Source organism: Pararge aegeria, chromosome 23 (assembly GCF_905163445.1).
Source record: "Pararge aegeria chromosome 23, ilParAegt1.1, whole genome shotgun sequence".
Classification (NCBI taxonomy): Eukaryota; Metazoa; Arthropoda; class Insecta; order Lepidoptera; family Nymphalidae; genus Pararge; species Pararge aegeria.
In genome coordinates, this window is record NC_053202.1 from 2,737,115 (window position 1) to 2,756,355 (window position 19,241).

A 19,241-nucleotide genomic window follows, 5' to 3' on the forward strand; every position below is an offset into this window, starting at 1 on the left:
GGAGGTCGTTGTTATGTTGTTTGTTGATGCCGTGTGTTATTTTACGCTTTTAATGAGATATTCAGCGATATTACTAGAATAATCTCCCCGGTCAAAATTGCAATAAGGCATACTCAATGTGATAAGTGCAAGTTATAAATAATCAGCATGGCCACACAACCAAGGGCTGATATGTTAGCCAACTACAAGAAGGAAACATATTTGATGCTAGCACTGTTACACAAGCTGCAGCCTATGTTACCTAAAATAGCGCAATTAATATTCGATGAACACGGTCTGGATAAACCTACGCAGAACTTATTTAACAATATTTCTTATTATTTATTGTTTTTAATCGATCCTCAAGTTCATACCTCTCTTACATGGCCGCTATATGATACGAAGGTGGAAAGGGCGTTTAGAAGTGAATTATCTACTTTCATAAGTGATTACGCTGCTAAGGGACTCTTAACAGATGTACGTCCATCATATTTGGTCCATCCAAGTTGCTTCAAAGTGTCAGTTTTAATGTATCAACTTTCAGTATTGGCTGTGAAACAATTACTCCTTTCCAGAGTAAAAGAAACCAAAAAACAAAGTTTGTATGATGAAATTACCGATAAATATAACCGTAGAAGCGATACTAAAAGTTTCGTTGAATACATGGACAGTTTTAATTACGAGGATAACTTATTGGATAAATTATCAATTTTTTTGTCTAGGAAACAATGTAATGAGAGAATAGCCGAGATGCTACGTAAGAAAATAACTCAGTGTGAAAGGAAATTGTCCAGTTTAAACCCTCAGGGCTATATTGATAGTTTAATTAACGGCTTTATCTCAAAACACAATTTAGATGAGAATTCTAAAAGTGAAGTTTCGAGAATTAAGAATATTAATGAACCTGCAACAATTTTTGATGACTGGTTAGAAGGAATTGATAGTAAATTAGATGATATTGTAGCAAATTGGGACAGTAAAGTGTTGCCGTTTATGGCAAAATGCACAAAAATGCATCTGTTATCAGAAGAGATTATTAAGAGACAAACAGGTCAAATTGAAAGGAGTTGCTATACTTTGGAGTATGATCCAAAGAATGATGAAATTTGTACAGATGAATTACAAAAGCAGGTAGAGTTGTTTATTTTTATGAGACTTTTCACATTTATTGGTTGGTAACCTCTGTGGCACTGCGGTGAACACTGTGGTTTTAAGTGGGAGGATCTGGTATCAATCCAATTTGGGAATATATGATTTTTGAGTTTTCTCTTGTCTGGGCTGGTGGGAGGCTTCGACCATGGCTATTTACCACCCTAACAATGAAGATGTGCCTCTAAGTGATTTGGTGTTCTGGTACAAAGTTGCATAGAAACTGATTAGGGGTAAGGACCGTGGGTTTGATTCCCACAACTGGAAAATGTTTCTTTGATGAACATGAATGTTTTTCATTGTCTATCTGTATATTATGAGTATTTATGTATATTATTCATAAAAATATTCATCAGTCATCTTAGTACCCAACTTACACATACTTCGGAGCTACACATACTTTGGGGCTAGATGGGACAGCATTTAAGGTATAAATGCTGTCCACTAACAGCTAAGCCCATTACCATATTTGCAGTCAAGGGCTAACTAAAAAATTTTATTTTTACCTTTACACATACATACGTATTTATATACAAATATACATACAATTACTTGCAATACATTTGCGTACAATGAAACAGCGTTTACTACAAAGGGACGCGTGCCTTTCACTTTTTATGTCTGTCTCTCTCGCTCTTAGGCGGGCTAACCATGCCCGAGTGGAAGGGACGCGTGCCTCTCACTCGCTCTCATTGTGAGCGCATAACGTGAGCGGAGCGTAACGCAGTTTCTTGAAGTGTCACCCGGCAAACCAATTTATAAGACGTTGTCACGTCAAAAAAACACACAAAGCAATAAATATGCCAAAGATTTTAACACCCATGTCTTAACATGTAGCTTTTACAGCTATGTTTTGAAGATGGTGTGTTCAACAGTGCAGATCCATTAGGTCGTGAACAGAGAAGAATGGGGATAACTTTGACAAACTACAAAGTTATAAAAAAATGTCTGTACCAGCACCATACATACTACAACAAAAATGTATAAAGGCTAGCCTTTTGAATTTTTTTTGCTTCCTGTTCCAAGCAATTTGGTCCACCTTTTTTTTTGGTTTTAATAAATCAACAAGAATCATTAGTTTATCTGGGATAAAAAATATTCTATGATAGGCCAGCATGATGGACTATTTCTCAATGCAAATTTCTTACAAGATTAGTTAAACTTTGAAAGACATCATTCTATAGTTATAGTATGTATGTAAGTTTCATCAAGATTTGTGCAGTAGTTATGTGTAGTGAACATTGGTAAAAACCAAAGAAACATACATGTATTATATTAGTATAGATGGACATCAATTTAACTTGTGTTTATAGATAGTGTTTTTTTAAATTTTATTATGTGGTCAACAGGTCAACAGTTGTCAGAAATATATTTTACGAAACTTGGAAGTCAACGGAAGACTAAATTTTCCAAACTTAATTCGTGCATTTTTGATCAGTATATGCTATATTCTGAAAAACAACTCATTCGGTGATGAGATATATGATTTTAATGAACGCATGGAGGTCGGCAAAAGGAATATCAATGAAGTATGCTTAGCTTTGAGATCATTGATAGAAAGAGTATGTGATGCTGAAAAGAAATTGCAGGTAATTTTTTTAATTCTACCCCAATGGTCATCAGCATTTTAACCATGATGTCTAATTCTGGTCCTACAAAGACTAGATTTCCACTCGCAACCATTCTGTGCCGGTTGTATTCAGTGACCCTGTTGCCTTAGGTCCTCTGTCCACTCCTGGAGAGTACTAACACTGAGCTTTCCAATGGGTGGAAGCCACTGCTGCATGTTGGGACTTCAACTTCTACTTGTTGAAGTCCCCTTTGCCCCTCCAACAATGCGACGTGTTGAACTATGTTGGTAACTGGTTTTCTACAGATCTCAATTCTGAATTGATTAAGCATAGCTTTCTTCGTCGCCCGCTTACTGACCTGGAGCCTTCTTATGTGGCCCATAGTTAGAGATACCCCATATGTCATATCTGGAAATTTCATTGTTTGAAGAAAAGATATAGTAAAAAGAAAAAAAGTGAAGTTATTGTAGGAAAATTACTTATGTTAATTCTTGACAAAGGAAGAGATATTTAATGAAAACAAAGCGGGCGAGAGATAAGAACACTGGTACTAAGTGTGAAATTTTCGAGAGATAATACTATTTTTATGCAAACGAAATAGCGCCATCTAGTGACAAAATGTTTCTCAGTATTATAAATAGGCTGTTGTATATAATACTATGTATGTATTTATATCTATACAATTTTGGTATGTCTTTGCATACAGATCTCTTGCTGTAAGTCCTATCTGCAAAGGTTGCCTATAAGTGATTGCTTGCAACAATATGGCGGCCATTGCATGCCTATAATGTCCTTTTATATAAATTTTTATGTTCTCTCTCATGCAAAAAGTTAGCAGTTAGTGCGGATTGGCACTAACATTTTACTGGCCCAACTTGAATTCAGGCCCATATAATGAGCCAAATAAAGTTGAGATTTATCTAATGAAAAGAGAGTTGTATCTGATTGTAATTTTTATTTCCAGTCTTCACCAGCGAACTTCAATATCCAATCGGTGTCTATAGAAGAGCATCTACAAATACCTCCTTTACCAGATCTTTCCGGACTCAAAATGAATCAAAACCAATACCACATCAATTTCGATACATTCACACCACTTAACATTTCGAAACATCGATTCAACCTGAATAGAAGAGGCGAGGTGTTCTCTAGGCCCCAACCTAAATCTATATTAACTACGTACCATGCTCCAAAAGATGACTTCTTAAAAACTTTGCTATCATGTAGAGTCAGCTCATATGATCGTGTCAATGTTAACCAAAGTTGCAACATGTCCATTATATCTAATATTAAAGCCAACGAAACGATAGCAGAATGCTCATCCGGTTTCACGAGGCAACAAATAACGAGATTGCTGTCAACGAATAAGAAAAGCAGTAATAAGAAACGTAAAAATAAACAGGAGCATCACGATAATGTTAAATTTAAAAAAGGGTGTTTGTTTAACGAATCAATGGTGTCAAACGATAGTCACGGTCTAGTCAGGAGTTATTCGTCACCTAATTTGTTAGAAAATAGAGAAAGTCGAATACCTATTGCTATGATACGTGGAAGAAAATTATCGATTATGCAGGAAGATAGCCCACCTCATATGGATTTATCTGGTATAACATGCTTGAATAGCTTCAATACGCCCACTGGATTAGATAATGCAGAAATTGCTAAAAACACCTTCAACTTTCAAAAAAATAATGATGAAATCAAAAAAAGACTTGACAGTATTCAAAAAGAATTTGAAAGTGCTATTTCACCTATATTAGAACAAGAAACTCACTTTTCAAAAGCAATGACAGCCAGCGATTTACATGAAAACCACTTTCCTAATGTGGTTGCAGCAAGAGAGCTGAAAGAAACTCATTTACCTAAGCCGGTAAAAGCAAGAGAACTGCCTTTAATCACTATGACACCAGTAACAGAACAGGAAAAACGTTTTTCTAAAGAACATACAGCTAGAGTACAAGGAAGTCATTTACCTAAACCGGTAACGTCAAGAGAACTACCAATAATTACTAAGATATCAGTAAGGAAACCAGAAACTCTCTCTTCTAAAGCGGACACAGTACGAGAGTTACAAGGAACTCATTTTTCTAAAACTATAGTAGCAAGAGATTCACCTAAAAATAGTATTTCACCAATAATTAACGAAGAATCGCAATCGAAAATCGAAACACCTAAGAATAATAATGCGCTTATAAAAAAGACTAGTTCTTTAGAGAAAATAATAAATCGTTTTAAGCAATTGCGTTCTACTTCAATAACATTTAAGGACGAAGATATAAATACTATAGTTGAAGAAAAAGAAAATTTTAATATCAATAGTGGATTGAATGCAAATAGGAACTTATTGCCTGATCTTTTGAGTCCAAGTTGCAGTTTGTTAAATGTAAGATCCAATAGTGATAATGTGAACTATTTTGATACGGATGAGGTGGAAATCCATCGGAATCCTAGGGTTAGTTTAGGAACTATGCTGGGCGTAGATCATACTTTCCTAGACCAATTTGACTTAATAGACTGATAATCTTCATAGTGTAACTATAGGTGTAGTGAGTACATAGTAGGTCACCTTGGCCGACAGGCAACAAATGGGCTCGGTGTGGGAAGTGTTGAGTCCCCCCGGTAGGCCAACTTTGTTTGCGCGCCGGTACTCTCAATGAGTACACAAACATAGCGCATTATAAAAATGTTATACATATAGTTTTTTTTTTTCAAACCAGTGTGGGTTACATATGCAAACTACTATCTCGTCTCACACACAGAGAGGAAGCAAACTAGGCTTGCTTAGCAGCAAGTGCACCATTCTGCTTACAATATCCTATTCGAACTTTATTTTAACTATATAAAATAGAATATGGTATGGAAAGCTATGTTTTGACCTACTCTATTTCCATTTCCTTTTTTTTTTACTGAAAATAGTGGTCACGCATTAAACGCGTAAAATAGCATTCATTACGGTAATTAATGCTTTTAGTGTTAAGTACCTATAGTTCGTAAAAATTAGGTAAGTATTGTACGCGCGATCTGAATTGACCAGAGTGAAGTAAGTCAGGAGAGATTTCGCATAAGATGCAACGTCACGAAAGTATTCAACTGGACAAAGAATGATACTGTTTTCTTAAAAATAGCTTTGTAAATCCCATAATTCTTGGAGATAAAAAATATAACATCGCCGATTTTTTAACAGTCTTTTTAAGATACGTTATAAATTGGAATTGTATCCAATTTATAACGTTTTAAAAGCGCACAAAAATCAGTTTACGTAGCAAATCTTTAAATTTCTTGACTTTTCTCTACTATAACATGCATCTTAATTACATACAAACCTTCCCGATGAATCACTATCTATTGCTGAAAACTACATTAAAATCCGTGGCGTAGTTTAAATGATCCAAGCGTACTAGGGGCGGGAGCGACTGTTTTATAAAGAAGACTACGAATTTACTTCAGCCCAGCCAACTAAGATTTGCTTGTAACTTTGTTGTACATTTAATTACGCATAGGCAGAAATAATTTAAATAAATATTAAAAAGATACAAATGTTTTATTCATAATAACAAGTTGTGTGACAACACAATAACTGTTTCCAGTATAAATAACTTTTAAACTATATTCGTGGTGAAAAGTACAGGTGCGAATAACAAACTGCACTTTCTCGCACCAACTGTTTATATATATTTAATAGACAAATACTATTGTTAGTGGAATTGACACTTCCTACCCAGATCCCGAAAATATATATCATGCATATACAGACTATATCTTTGCTTATTTTCTATAAATGGGCAAAAATAGTTATTAAAAGTTAGCTTTAAAGCACCTACTATGGCGAATTTACAGACACAGGTCAATATATTGAAAATAATTTCAATTCATAATTCTGTACAGAAATTATTACACAGTTGTCTTTTTATGTGCCTAGTAAAATACTTTTCATTACTTTTTATAAATAATAAAAAGATGTAAAAAAATCATACATTTGTTACGAAAATCGCTTTAGCTTTCATTTTTTTTAATGTTGCACAAGCACGTATTTTGAACCATTATGATTGTTTACATAGTAAGACAAGTTAGAAAAAAAGGTATAGGCACAGATATTAACTAAAAAAGTACATTCTTAATCTTATAGTAATATTATAAATAAGAAAATGTAGTAATAAATATGCGTAATAAAAAGACGCGGAGAGACACAGGCTATTTTTCAGTAAATAAATAAATAATCAACGACATGATATAGCTTAATTAAATTAGCTGATGAAGAAGAGGCGAATATCTGACAAGCTTTATTAAATTTTAGAATAGCCTTCTTCCAATTTGACCATCAATTTGAGCTCTGCCGAGTCACTCGCCGAGTTAGATATAGGACTCTCCTGACAGTCTGAGAAATACCTAATTTCCAGTTACCTTAGCAAGATAATCGTCTACCGCCAACATAACTGATGTCGGACAACCCTGGAGAGGAGTTTTGAAGAAGCAGAAGAGTATCAAGGACAACCCCAGTCTAGAAAGTGGTAGAAGATCTGACAGTCTTTATAAGTTTAAAATTATCTTAAATCTTAGGCTCGCCCTCTTCCAATTTGACCATCTTCTCAGAAATCTCCCACAGCTTCCGAGCTCGACCCATGTCACTTGCAGAGTTAGATATGGAACTCTCCTGACAGTCTGAGAAGTACTTTCCAGTTACTTTAGCCAGATTCTCGTCTACCGCCAACATAACTGATGTCTGACAACCCTGGAGAGGTGTTTTGAAGAAGCAGAAGTTTATCAAGGACAAACCCCAGCTCAAAGGTGCCGGGACGTTCCTCCAAATTCCACTGTCGATTAATCCGGGATGCAAGCAATTCGCCGTCACTCCGGTGCCTTCCAAACGTCTTGCCAACTCCCTAGTGAACAAGATATTCGCTTCTTTGGATACGTAGTATAAATACGCTGGCATTGAGTCCAAAGGATTTGGGTTTTCCAAATTTACGGATGCTAGACGATATAAGGAAGATGCTACTACAACGATTCTTGATGGGGCACTCTTCTTCAACAGATCTATAAGGAGATGGGTCAACAGAAATGGACCGTAATGGTTAGTGGCCATTGTTAACTCGATTCCATCCTCAGATTGGGCCTTTTTGAAAGTTTCCGCGTATCCAGCGTTGTGGATTAGCACGTCTAAAGTTTTCTCTGATTTGTTGATATCTTCCGCGAATGCTCTGATCGATGCGAATGAACTAAGGTCCAGTTTCTTAACAATGACTTTTGCGTCTTTTGTTGCTTCGATGATTTCATCTGTAAGAAAAGAGGTTGGGGTGAGACTCAATGAATGTTCATCATCAATTCAACCGAATGACGTCCACTGCTGGGCACAGTTCCAAAATCTCTGATCCTGGGCCGCTTGTTTTCTCGCTTGATGTTGTCGGTCCACCTGCTTGGGGGACGACGTACGCGATTATATTGATTTATTTATGTTACCTACTTATCATTATTATTCCCGGATTTATACTAGAGTAGTAAGTATCAGGGAAATTCTTATTCAGGTGGAGTCAAGTGGAGCTGTATTAATTTCATTATCATAATCAATAACAACTCATTACCGATCCATATTTTATTTTATGCAAGTCGAACTTCCCTCGAAAGAAAAGCTAATCCGAACTACTGGGATATCACCATGTATTTATTTAATTAAAAGACATCAATAATCATTGGCCGCTAAGCTGGACAACACACTCTGGAGTAGCTGGAATGGCGTGCACATCGGCAACAGAGCAAATCATAGGCGGATGACCCAGACCTTGTGGTAGATAATAAGGACTAACATAGAATAAGTTATTGTTACTAACACAAAAGTTTCCTAACTTATTTAACTAAGTAAATTGTTATTAACAAAATAAATTTGGACCAAGGTCTGAAATTAATACTTTATTATATTATTATTATTATTAATAATTAATAATAATAAAAAAGTTTAAACAACCAACCACCTGTTCAATATTTTACTGTTAACCTAAGTGTATCTATCATTTCGTTTACTCAGCTTCTAACATATCGTGATATAAAATAGCAAATAAACTTCTTCAAGAATTGTACTATCGATGCAGTTTTTTTTTATTGATTACCAACTGTTAGTTTTGATAAGCACGTTGAAACAAACGTGCTAATCGAAACTAATATAAATAATAATAACCTTTACTTTAATATTATAAGTCACAGTTAAAACTGGTAAATAAAATCAAAACGGATAAGTAGCAGGTGACAGCCCGCCAAAAGGGAATATCGACAGATGTCACATGTGTGTGTGATCTGTGATAACATGATAATTAAATACCTGGAAAATGTGATTTTAATGGTAACCTATTTAATTGGATTTCAGTTAATTAATTAGATGTTTGGTTTTATTAATAACTATTAAATTTTATTTAAATAGTAAACTTACATCATTAAATTTTTAATTTAAGTCTCATAATATATTAAATCATTTATTTCTCTCCGTATTCATTCTCTTCTATTCTCTTCTCGAGCGGTTGAAGATCATTATCTACACCAATGTACACCCAACAATAGAATATCATCAAAGTAAATAAAACCTGTATTTGACAGTATGACAGATCAAAAATAGGAGTGCTCCGATCGTCACCAAACTGTACAGGATTACTCGCCAGGTTAATCCGGAGATTCCCTGAAAGTTTCATTGAAATCGGTCCAGCCGTTTCGGAGCCTATACGTAACATACCCACATACTTTCTCTTTTATGTATATAGAAGATATACAAACGAATGAAATAAATGAAAAAACCGAGAGAGCAACACGTAGAGAGAATGTTAAACGATCACGAGCAGCAATTTTGACATTCTGTGCGGTCTTAAGAGTGTGGTTGCCGCTGTTATTACAGGCACATGAGCCTTAACACCTACGCCTCAAGTTGTTGGACACCGGACGGCACGTTGCAGGACGTGTTGCTTGCATGCCCTGCGAAGTGTCGCTCTGTTCATAGACGATGGTTTCCACTCACCATCAGGTGGACCATACGCTTAGTCCGTCAATAATTACAATAAAAAAAAAAAACCATTCGGAACCTTTAATGACCCTATAAAATCTAACACAAAAACAACAATAGAATCACCTTTGACTTTCTCAGCTTTATCCAAACTCCGACAGGCCATGATGACTTTGGCGCCTCTTTTAGCCAACTCCTTCGCCGTCTCCTTCCCGATACCACTGGTGCATCCAGTTACGATAACAGTTTTTCCATCCATCTTGGTCTTCTCACGGTATCTTCCACAGGTTAGTTTGGCGTAGAGGCGCAATCCAAAGAATAGGACGAGAAGACCGAGTATGAATATTAGACCGATTAGAAGAACGACGGGAAGGATCCACAGCAGATAGTTCGCCTTCCAAGCCTCTGCTACAATCATGACTGCAATAGAATGGACAAAGATTTTATTTACAAATTATTTTTAAGGTGATCGCATATCTACGGCAATGGATTCGCACGTAACGCATTTTGCTGTCATAATTATCCCATAACCATTTACTATTCACATTATTTACTAATTATATTATGTATATTATATACATATTTTTATTTACTAATTCACCATAAACATTTCTAAATTTAAGAAAAAATGTGACTGCAATAATTTAAACATTAGAAGTAAGAATAAACTTACAGTGCAATATACTAGGTTACATAAAATTCATAATTCGTTTAAAGGAAATTGCATACAATTCTACAATAAACTACCAATTGACATCATGGAGATGTCTCTTAAAAAGTTCAAAGTTTGTATTAAACGTAAGCTTATAGAAAATTCCTATTTTAGTATAAAGGACTACGTAATTGATAAAAAAGCTTGGGTGTAAATTATTGCTCTAAACAGGTTGCTCTTCTAATAATTTTAAATGACATTGTGATATGGTGATAACAAAAAAAAAACACCCGGCTAAGGGCTTCTTCGTAGACCAGGACGCGTTTGGAAAGGTCGTAGCTTTACTTTTAAGTTTACGAATGTGGTTATCGCCATCAGCTCACTACCGTGTAATTCTTATGTACGCATCAAAAGTGCCACCTATGGGCCTACTTGAATAAAGATATTTTTGACTTTAATTAACGAGGTCTAAGGGATCTATGCGACAGCATCCCCATATTATAGTGAAAACGCATATTGGCCAAAGGACGTCGGCGAATAAAACATGCTCTATAGTTAATTATAAGCATTTGTTACCTAGCAAAGTTATATTTTCGGAGTTATGTGCGTTTTTAATTTAGGCAATCAATAATCACAAGCTTTAAAAGTGAACGAAAACATCATCGCAATCGCATGAATGTTAAAATGCAAAATGTAAATTGTTGATGTTGGAAAAGAGTAACTGCTGAGTTTCTTGCCGGCTTCTTCTCGGTAGAATCTGCCTTCCGAACCGGTGGTAGAATCACTACAAATAGACAGACTTGACGTTTCAAAAGTGCTTATATTAGGCCTACTTGAAATAAATGAATTTTGAATTTTTTGAATTTTTTTGAATCGCGAAGAAACTTGCGTGATGAGGTCTCCATAATGTTCTCAAAGGCTTGTGAAGTAAACCAATTCGCACTGGCTGGCCCAGCTTGGTGGATTGCGGCTTTAAACCTTCTCATCCTGAGAGGAGACCCGTACCTTGAAATGGGCCAGCATAGGGTTGACAATGATGATGAGGTACATTGTACAAAGACGGATATATGGCGGATATAATAAAAAGGGATTTTGACGTTTGAAAATGGTGTTTTTTTCTAAAATTTTTAGCCAAAGGTGCCAATTCTGTTGTACACATCTCTGAACTTAAGTAAACTTACAGGTCTAAAAGGTGCTAGCCTCTTCACACTGTACGCAGTGGAAACGGACAGCACTACTGATACATCAATAAATTAGGTTAAGTAGGTACCTATACTTGGGATAATAAAAGTACCTATTCTTAATAAGTAGAAGTTAAACATGTCAATCTGCAGTGCCATTCTGCATTTCGGTTGACATCAATTTAGCTATAACTGTGAAAGTTGCCATCATGCCTATACCATTATTATACATTAACTACGTAAATGTATCTGCCGATCGAGATGAAGTAAACTCAGTTGGAAACATGGATTTCAGATTGCCAAATATGAATTTAGCAAGTTATTTTCCACAGTGGCTAGCTAATTTTATGTCAAGTGATAAACAGAGTCGGCCTGCTGTTCGGGAACCTAGAAGTTATGGTGAAAAGACAGAACAACGAACATTATTCTTTTTCGGTACCCGAAAGCTAAGCGACTGATGTACGATCAGCATTAATGGGCCGCTAATTCGATTGTACACAAATGAGTAGGTAGTTGACAAACAAAATTAAATGACCGGCCTCAAAATAACGCCGTCCTTCTTTCCCGGGGACGTTTAGACGAGGACGGAAATACTTTATCTAATCATGTCAAATTAGTTTTTGAGTTCGAGGTGTCAATAGCTCAAGGATTTATAACGCAGATTTATTGAGTGGGTTGGTATCTTCACAGAATGCGATGGAAAAATTAAAGCCTCTTTAATTCCAGACCTCATTGGTGCAGTGGTTAGCGCTGTACTGTTCTATAATTGTAAGGTCTTGGGGTCGATTCCCGGTTGGGGCAATTAGGGAATTTTTAAATGCTGCTTTTTTAGGCTTCGGCCTTGGCTGTTGACCGACTCCTTTGGTGCTGCAGAATATGGCGACTATGATAGTATATCAACAGGCGAACCGCTTGCTCATTTTTTTTTTTTTTTTTATTAACGAGCTTAAGGCTGCAATCAAACCTGATGGTAAGTGATGATGCTGCCTAAGGTGGAGCGCGCTTGCCTAGATGATGCCTATTCACTCTTGATTTGAAGGTACTAAAGTTATAGGTAGTGGGGAAAATGGAAGCTGGAAGGGCATTCCAGATTCTATATTTTTTTTGGGATGCTTTAATCGGGGGTAGATAGATACCACCCCACTAACAAAGCGTGCCTCCAAGCGATTAAACGTTTCAGTACGATGACATGTAGAAACTTGTTAGGAATATCGGTTTAATATAACTTTACCCCTAACAGGATAGCCCGCTACAATCTTAGACTGCATCATATTATAAATGCGATAGTGTGTTTGTTTGTCTATCCTTTACGCCCTAACTCAGCAACCAATTCACATGAAAACAAATCGTCTCTGTAACAAACGTAACAGACCGGACGAAGTACGTGGATAACAGCTAGTACTTAAATGAAAATGACAACGAGAAAAATAAATCTGTAAGTACTATTAATCTTACATATAAGTACAACCTTACATGAATACATAATAATAACGCACATCACTTAAAAATAAATCAATCAAAAATTAACACAGGGTATTTCCCATTTTTGACGTCATAGCAATAATAGAAACTGTTTTATTACCTTCTGACGTACTGGCACAAAAAGTCCATTCAATCTTAGGTAAATTGTTCAATTGTTTCAATTCAAAAATGTAGACAGATATATTTTGACCGGAATAAAAATCTCTCTCTGATATTTAATAGTTACCTACTATGAAGTCGATTGTAAGACTTTAATTCGTAGGTAAACCGAAAACAGTTGCCCCCCTCTTTCCGCAGGTGTAGTACGACGACACGTACTAAATTTGAATAAAATATAATTGTAACCAGTATACGAAACGTAGGTACTAAACTTGTATAAATGGCTTCCTGTATACGAGACGTACTAAACTTGCATAAATGACACTTGCGACCTGTATACGAGACTTAATAAACTTGCATAAATGACACTTGCGACCTGTATACCAGACGTACTAAACTTGCATAAATTACACTTTCTACCTGCGTACGACTCGTACTAAACTTGTATAAATGACACTTGCGACCTGTATACGAGACCTACCAAACCTGCATAAAAAACACTTGAGACCTATATACTTACTTAACGCGATGAAGAAAAATGATGAGTGTGAATTTTTACGATGCGCGCGCACACCGACACCTGAATTCTACATCGTAAAGTTAGTTCTAGGTGACAGAACTGGTGACATAAATCGATAACTATGTTCAAGTTGTATATTCTAGTATCTTTATATTTAGAACACGTGTTTCGTAACAGTACAAGCAGTCGCTGACAACCGCAACAGTTATGGCGCAGACACCTAAGAAACAATATTAAAAAACAACTTATGACCATAGAGAAATATAATAACTATTCTATTCATATCAACATTAAGAGCTGTCAGTTGAATTTGCGTCACCGCAAATCACCGCCAGACACCGCGATTACGATGTTTACGTTAGTTCGGATGTCTTTTATTCAATTTTACACCGTATTTTCAGTGTTCTTCGGTACAAATTGAGTGCAACATGATTGAAACTTTCTGCTGCCCAGCAAATACTCATTTACAATAAGTAGTTATTTATAATATAATAAGTAATTATTCAAAAATACTAAAAAAAAGTATATATATATATTATAATATATATATATATATATATATATATCTATATATATAAAAATCAATGCCACTATTCGTTGTAATTTTATAACTCAAGAACGGGCTCACCTATCCAAACCAAATGTTAAGGCTTTGTTCGGACTATTAAATAGACGGGTTTATGTGAAGTTTGCACAAAATCGGTTGAGCGGTTCTTCATTTAACACATTTTTTGTAACTAATATATTCAATAAATGGCGGGTCATTTTGGTAATAGGGACAAATTGACAAATTTAAATTTCAGATGGGGATTGTGCTGTCAAATTGGAACTTTTTTCAGTGTTGACAGTATCATCATGTTGTTATGTCATTCATGCGGTCATTTCATTTTGGACATGCTTCGATTAAAGCAAATTGTTTTTAATATGATTTCAAAAAGAAATTCATCATATGTAACCTCGCTGTATTGATGATGATGTTGATGTGTTTTTACACATTTTTAAAATCATGCATCGGTAGGTCTAGAATTACCTTAAGAATCATATTGTAAAAGCGTATACTCAACCCCACAAAGAAGTTCTGCGCCTTTCGCAGACGATATGCAGAGGTATCACTAATTTATGTCCGTTTCTGTTAAGTTGAATCTTAATATCAGCTTTCTGTTTATAACGAGAATATTATTTTACTTTATCTATCTATACCTACTTATAATAAATCTGTAACTGGAAGATTTCTGTACATTTAATATATTTTGAAAATTTTGACCGGGGGATGTTTTTTAATCGATACTGAGTACAAAACAGATTTTAATTGAATTTTTGTCCGTCTGCCTATCTGTCTGTTCGGGAATCACACGGAAACTACTGATCGGATTTAAATAAAATTTGGTAAAGTTGTACCTGATATTCCGGGTCAACCGGAATCCGGGTATAGGATACTTTTTATCCCGATAAACAGTAAGTTTTCTCCGCGAAATACGATGAAATTTTTTATCAATTTTACTTCATAGCTCCGTTAAATTTGAATTGGTTTTAATAATTCTTTTTTTATGTTTTAAGCATGTATTGTCTTATTTTAATGAATATTGTCGGAGATAAAGGACAAAACTCTTCACAAATAACAGCACGTCGCTAGGCATATGGGACAACGATCGAATGCATGCGTATCCAGGAATAGCTTTAAGGCTTATTTTTATCCCGGAAACGCCAACAGCTCCTACAGGATAACATGGCTATTTTTTCCGCATTTATCTTTAAAAAATCCGTGCAACGGAGTTTGAGATTAACGTGTTTTTTTTAGATGGGCATAGTTGAAATATTTTCAAGCTTTACGTACATAATTTACTTAAATCCATTATTTACTTAAATAATGTCTTAAGGTAAATAATGTAATTTAGTTATTTATATTAACATTATTTACTTATATAACTTACTTACATTATATACTTATTTATTTACTTAAGTATATTATTTACTTAAATCCATTATTTAATTAATTACTTACGTACAATATTTATTTAATTAAGTTATTTACTTAAGTACATTATTTACTTAAATAATGTAATATAGTTATTTATTTACCTAAGTATGTTATTTACTTATTTACATTATTAACTTAAATACATATTTAACTCATTTACATTATTAAAAATAATGTATTAAGGTATACTTAAGGTAATAATTAAGTAAGTAAATAACTATATTACATTATTTACCTTAATATATAATTTAAGTAAATATTGTACTTAAGTATATAATATATTCATACATATATAGTATATACGTATATATTATATATGTATGAATATACATCGCGTAAATAAGTAAATAATGTACGTAAGTAAATATGTAAATATTGTACTTAAGTATATAATGTAAATAAATATAATAATGTGTTAAGGTAAATAATGTACTTAAGTATATAATGTACTAAAGTATATAATGTTCTTAAGTAAATAATGTATATATACAATATATGTAATATATATACAGTATATATAATAAGTATATAATGTATAATAATGTACTGAAGTATATAATGTTCTTAAGTATATAATGTATTTAAGTAAATAATATACTTCAGTATATAATGTACTTAAGTAAATAATGTACTTCAGTATATAATATATTCAAGTATAAAATGTACTTAAGTATATAATGTACTAAAGTAAATAATGTACTTAAGTAAATATGTAAATATTGTACTTAAGTATATAATGTAAATAAATATAATAATGTGTTAAGGTAAATAATGCACTGAAGTAAATAATGTACCTAAGTATATAATGTACTAAAGTATATAATGTTCTTAAGTAAATAATGTATATATACAATATATATAATATATATACAGTATATATAATAAGTATATAATGTATAATAATGTACTGAAGTATATAATGTTCTTAAATATATAATGTATTTAACTAAATAATATACTTAAGTATATAATGTACTTAAGTAAATAATGTACTTCAGTATATAATATATTCAAGTATAAAATGTACTTAAGTATATAATGTACTAAAGTAAATAATGTACTTAAGTAAATAATATACTTAAGTATATAATATATTCAAGAATATAATGTACTTAAGTATATAATGTACTTAAGTAAAATAAATAAATAAATAAATAAATATACTACGACAATACACACATCGCCACCTAGCCCCAAAGTAAGCATAGCTTGTGGGTACTAAGATGACTGATGAATATTTTTATGAATAATATACATAAATACTTAGAATATACATATAAACACCCAGACACTGAAAAACACTCATGCTCATCACACAAACATTTTCCAGTTGTGGGAATCGAACCCACGGCCTTGGACTCAGAAAGCAGGGTCGCAGCAAACTGCGTCAATCGGCCGTCAACTAGTAAATAATGTACTTCAGTATATAATGTGAATAAGTATAAAATGTAATTAAGTATAAGATGTACTTAAGTATATAATGTAAATAAGTATATAATGTACTAAAGTTAATAATATACTTAAGTATATAATGAAGTAAAGTAAATAATGTACTTAAGTAAATAATATACTTAAGTATATAATATATTCAAGTATATAATGTAATTAAGTAAATAAGTAAATATTGTACTTAAGTGTACAATGTAAATAAGTATATTATGTATTAAAGTAAATAATGCACTTAAGTAAATAATTTACTGAAGTTAATAATGTACTTAAGAATATAATGTATTTAAGTAAAAAATGTACTGAAGTAAATAATATACTTAAGTATATAATGTATTGAAGTATATAATGTATTTAAGTATATAATGTACTAAAGTAAATAATATACTTAAGTATATAATGTATTTAAGTATATTATGTACTTAAGTAAATAATGTACTTCAGTATATTATATATTTAAGTATATGATGTTTTTAAGTATATAATGTTCTAAAGTAAATAATGTATTTAAGTATATAATGTACTTCAGTATATTATATATTTAAGTATATGATGTATTTAAGTATATAATGTACTAGAGTAAATAATGTATTTAAGTATATAATGTACTTAAGTAAATAATATACTTGAGTATATAATGTACTTAAGTAAATAATGTACTTAAGTATATAATATATTCAAGTATATAATGTAATTAAGTATATAAGTAAATATTGTACTTAAGTGTACAATGTAAATAAGTATATTATGTATTTAAGTAAATAATGCACTTAAGTAAATTATTTACTGAAATTAATAATGTACTTAAGTATATAATGTAAATAAGTAAATAATTCACTAAGTAAATATTGTTCTTAAGTATATAATGTAAATAAGTAAATAATGTATTTTAGTAAATAATGCACTTAAGTAAATAATGTACTTAAATATATAATGTAAAGATAAATATGATGTATTTAAGTATATAATGTACTAAAGTAAATGAGTATATTATATACTTAAGTAAATAATGTTCTAAAGTATATAATATAATTAAGTACATAATGTACTTAAGTATTTTATAATGTAAATAAGTATTTTATGTATTTAAGTAAATAATGCACTTAAGTATATAATGTAATAAAGTAAATAATATACTTAAGTATATAATGTACTTCAGTATAGAATATATTTAAGTGTATAATGTTCTTAAGCATATAATGTACTTAAGTATATTATGTATTTAGGTAAATTATGTACTTAAGTAAATAATGTACTTAAGTGTATAATGTATTGAAGTATATATTGTATTTAGGTAAATTATGTTCTTATGTATATAATATATTCAAGTATATAATGTACTTAGGTATATATTGTAAGTAAGTTTATAATATATTTAAGTATATAATGTACTTAAGTAAATAATGTACTTAAGAATATAATGTACTTAAGTAAATAATGTACTTAGGTATATAATATATTTAAGTATATAATGTTTTTAAGTAAATAATGTACGTAAGTAAATAATATACTAAAGTATATAATGTACTTAAGTATATAATGTAAATAAGTATATAATGTACTGAAGTAAATAATATACTTAAGTATATAATGTATTTAAGTATATAATGTACTTAAGTATATAATGTATTGAAGTATATAAGGTATTTAAGTATATTATGTACTTAAGTAAATAATGTACTAAAGAAAATAATGTATTTAAGTAAATAATGTAAATAAGTATATAATGTACGAAATTAAATAATAGACTAAAGTATATAATGGACATAAGTATATAATGTAAATAAGTATATAATGTACTGAAGTAAATAATATACTTAAGTATATAATGTATTTAAGTATATGATGTATTTAAGTGTATAATGTACCTAAGTAAATAATATACTTATGTATATAATGTGTTTAAGTTAACAATGCACTTAAGTATATAATGTACATAAGTAAATAGTGTACTTAAGTATATAATGTATTTAAGTATATAAAGTAATTAAGTAAATAATGTACGTAAGTAAACAATATACATACATTATGTTAGTAAGTATATAATGTATTTAAGTAAATAATGTTCTTATTTCTTGTTAATATATTCAAGTATATAATGTACTTAAGTATATATTGTAAGTAAGTTTATAATATATTTAAGTAAATAATGCACTTAAGTAAATAATGTACTAAAATATATAATGCAAATAAGTATATAATGTA

The 19,241-nt window shown here is 32.0% G+C and overlaps 2 protein-coding genes across 3 annotated transcripts in view; one reads left to right on the forward strand and one right to left on the reverse strand.

The window, feature by feature from the left end:
* Nucleotides 1-6,230, forward strand: LOC120634142. Its single transcript, XM_039904552.1, has 3 exons — nt 1-1,110; nt 2,478-2,717; nt 3,664-6,230. The coding sequence occupies exons 1-3, from the start codon at nt 148-150 to the stop codon at nt 5,215-5,217; spliced, it is 2,757 nt and encodes a 918-aa protein (XP_039760486.1). The 5' UTR covers nt 1-147; the 3' UTR covers nt 5,218-6,230.
* LOC120634144 (retinol dehydrogenase 14) overlaps nt 6,222-19,241 on the reverse strand; it is a 26,525-nt gene continuing 13,505 nt past the window's right edge. Inside the window, exons 1-3 of one of the 2 annotated variants that reach the window (XM_039904556.1) lie at nt 13,613-13,697; nt 9,805-10,098; nt 6,222-7,973 (exon numbers count right to left, since the gene is read on the reverse strand). In XM_039904556.1, the coding sequence (XP_039760490.1) occupies nt 7,246-7,973; nt 9,805-10,096 (1,020 nt within the window). In that variant the 5' untranslated portion in view covers nt 10,097-10,098; nt 13,613-13,697 and the 3' untranslated portion in view covers nt 6,222-7,245. Of the gene's footprint in view, nt 7,974-9,804; nt 10,099-13,612; nt 13,698-19,241 lie in introns of those variants that run through there. The other variant, XM_039904555.1, reaches the window with a different exon arrangement.

Coding starts and splice junctions, on each gene's coding strand:
- LOC120634142 (XM_039904552.1), top strand. CDS start 148: ATGGCCACACAACCAAGGGCTGATATGTTAGCCAACTACAAGAAGGAA. Junction 1,111..2,477: donor CAGATGAATTACAAAAGCAG/GTAGAGTTGTTT, acceptor TGTGGTCAACAG/GTCAACAGTTGTCAGAAATA. Junction 2,718..3,663: donor ATGCTGAAAAGAAATTGCAG/GTAATTTTTTTA, acceptor TTTTATTTCCAG/TCTTCACCAGCGAACTTCAA.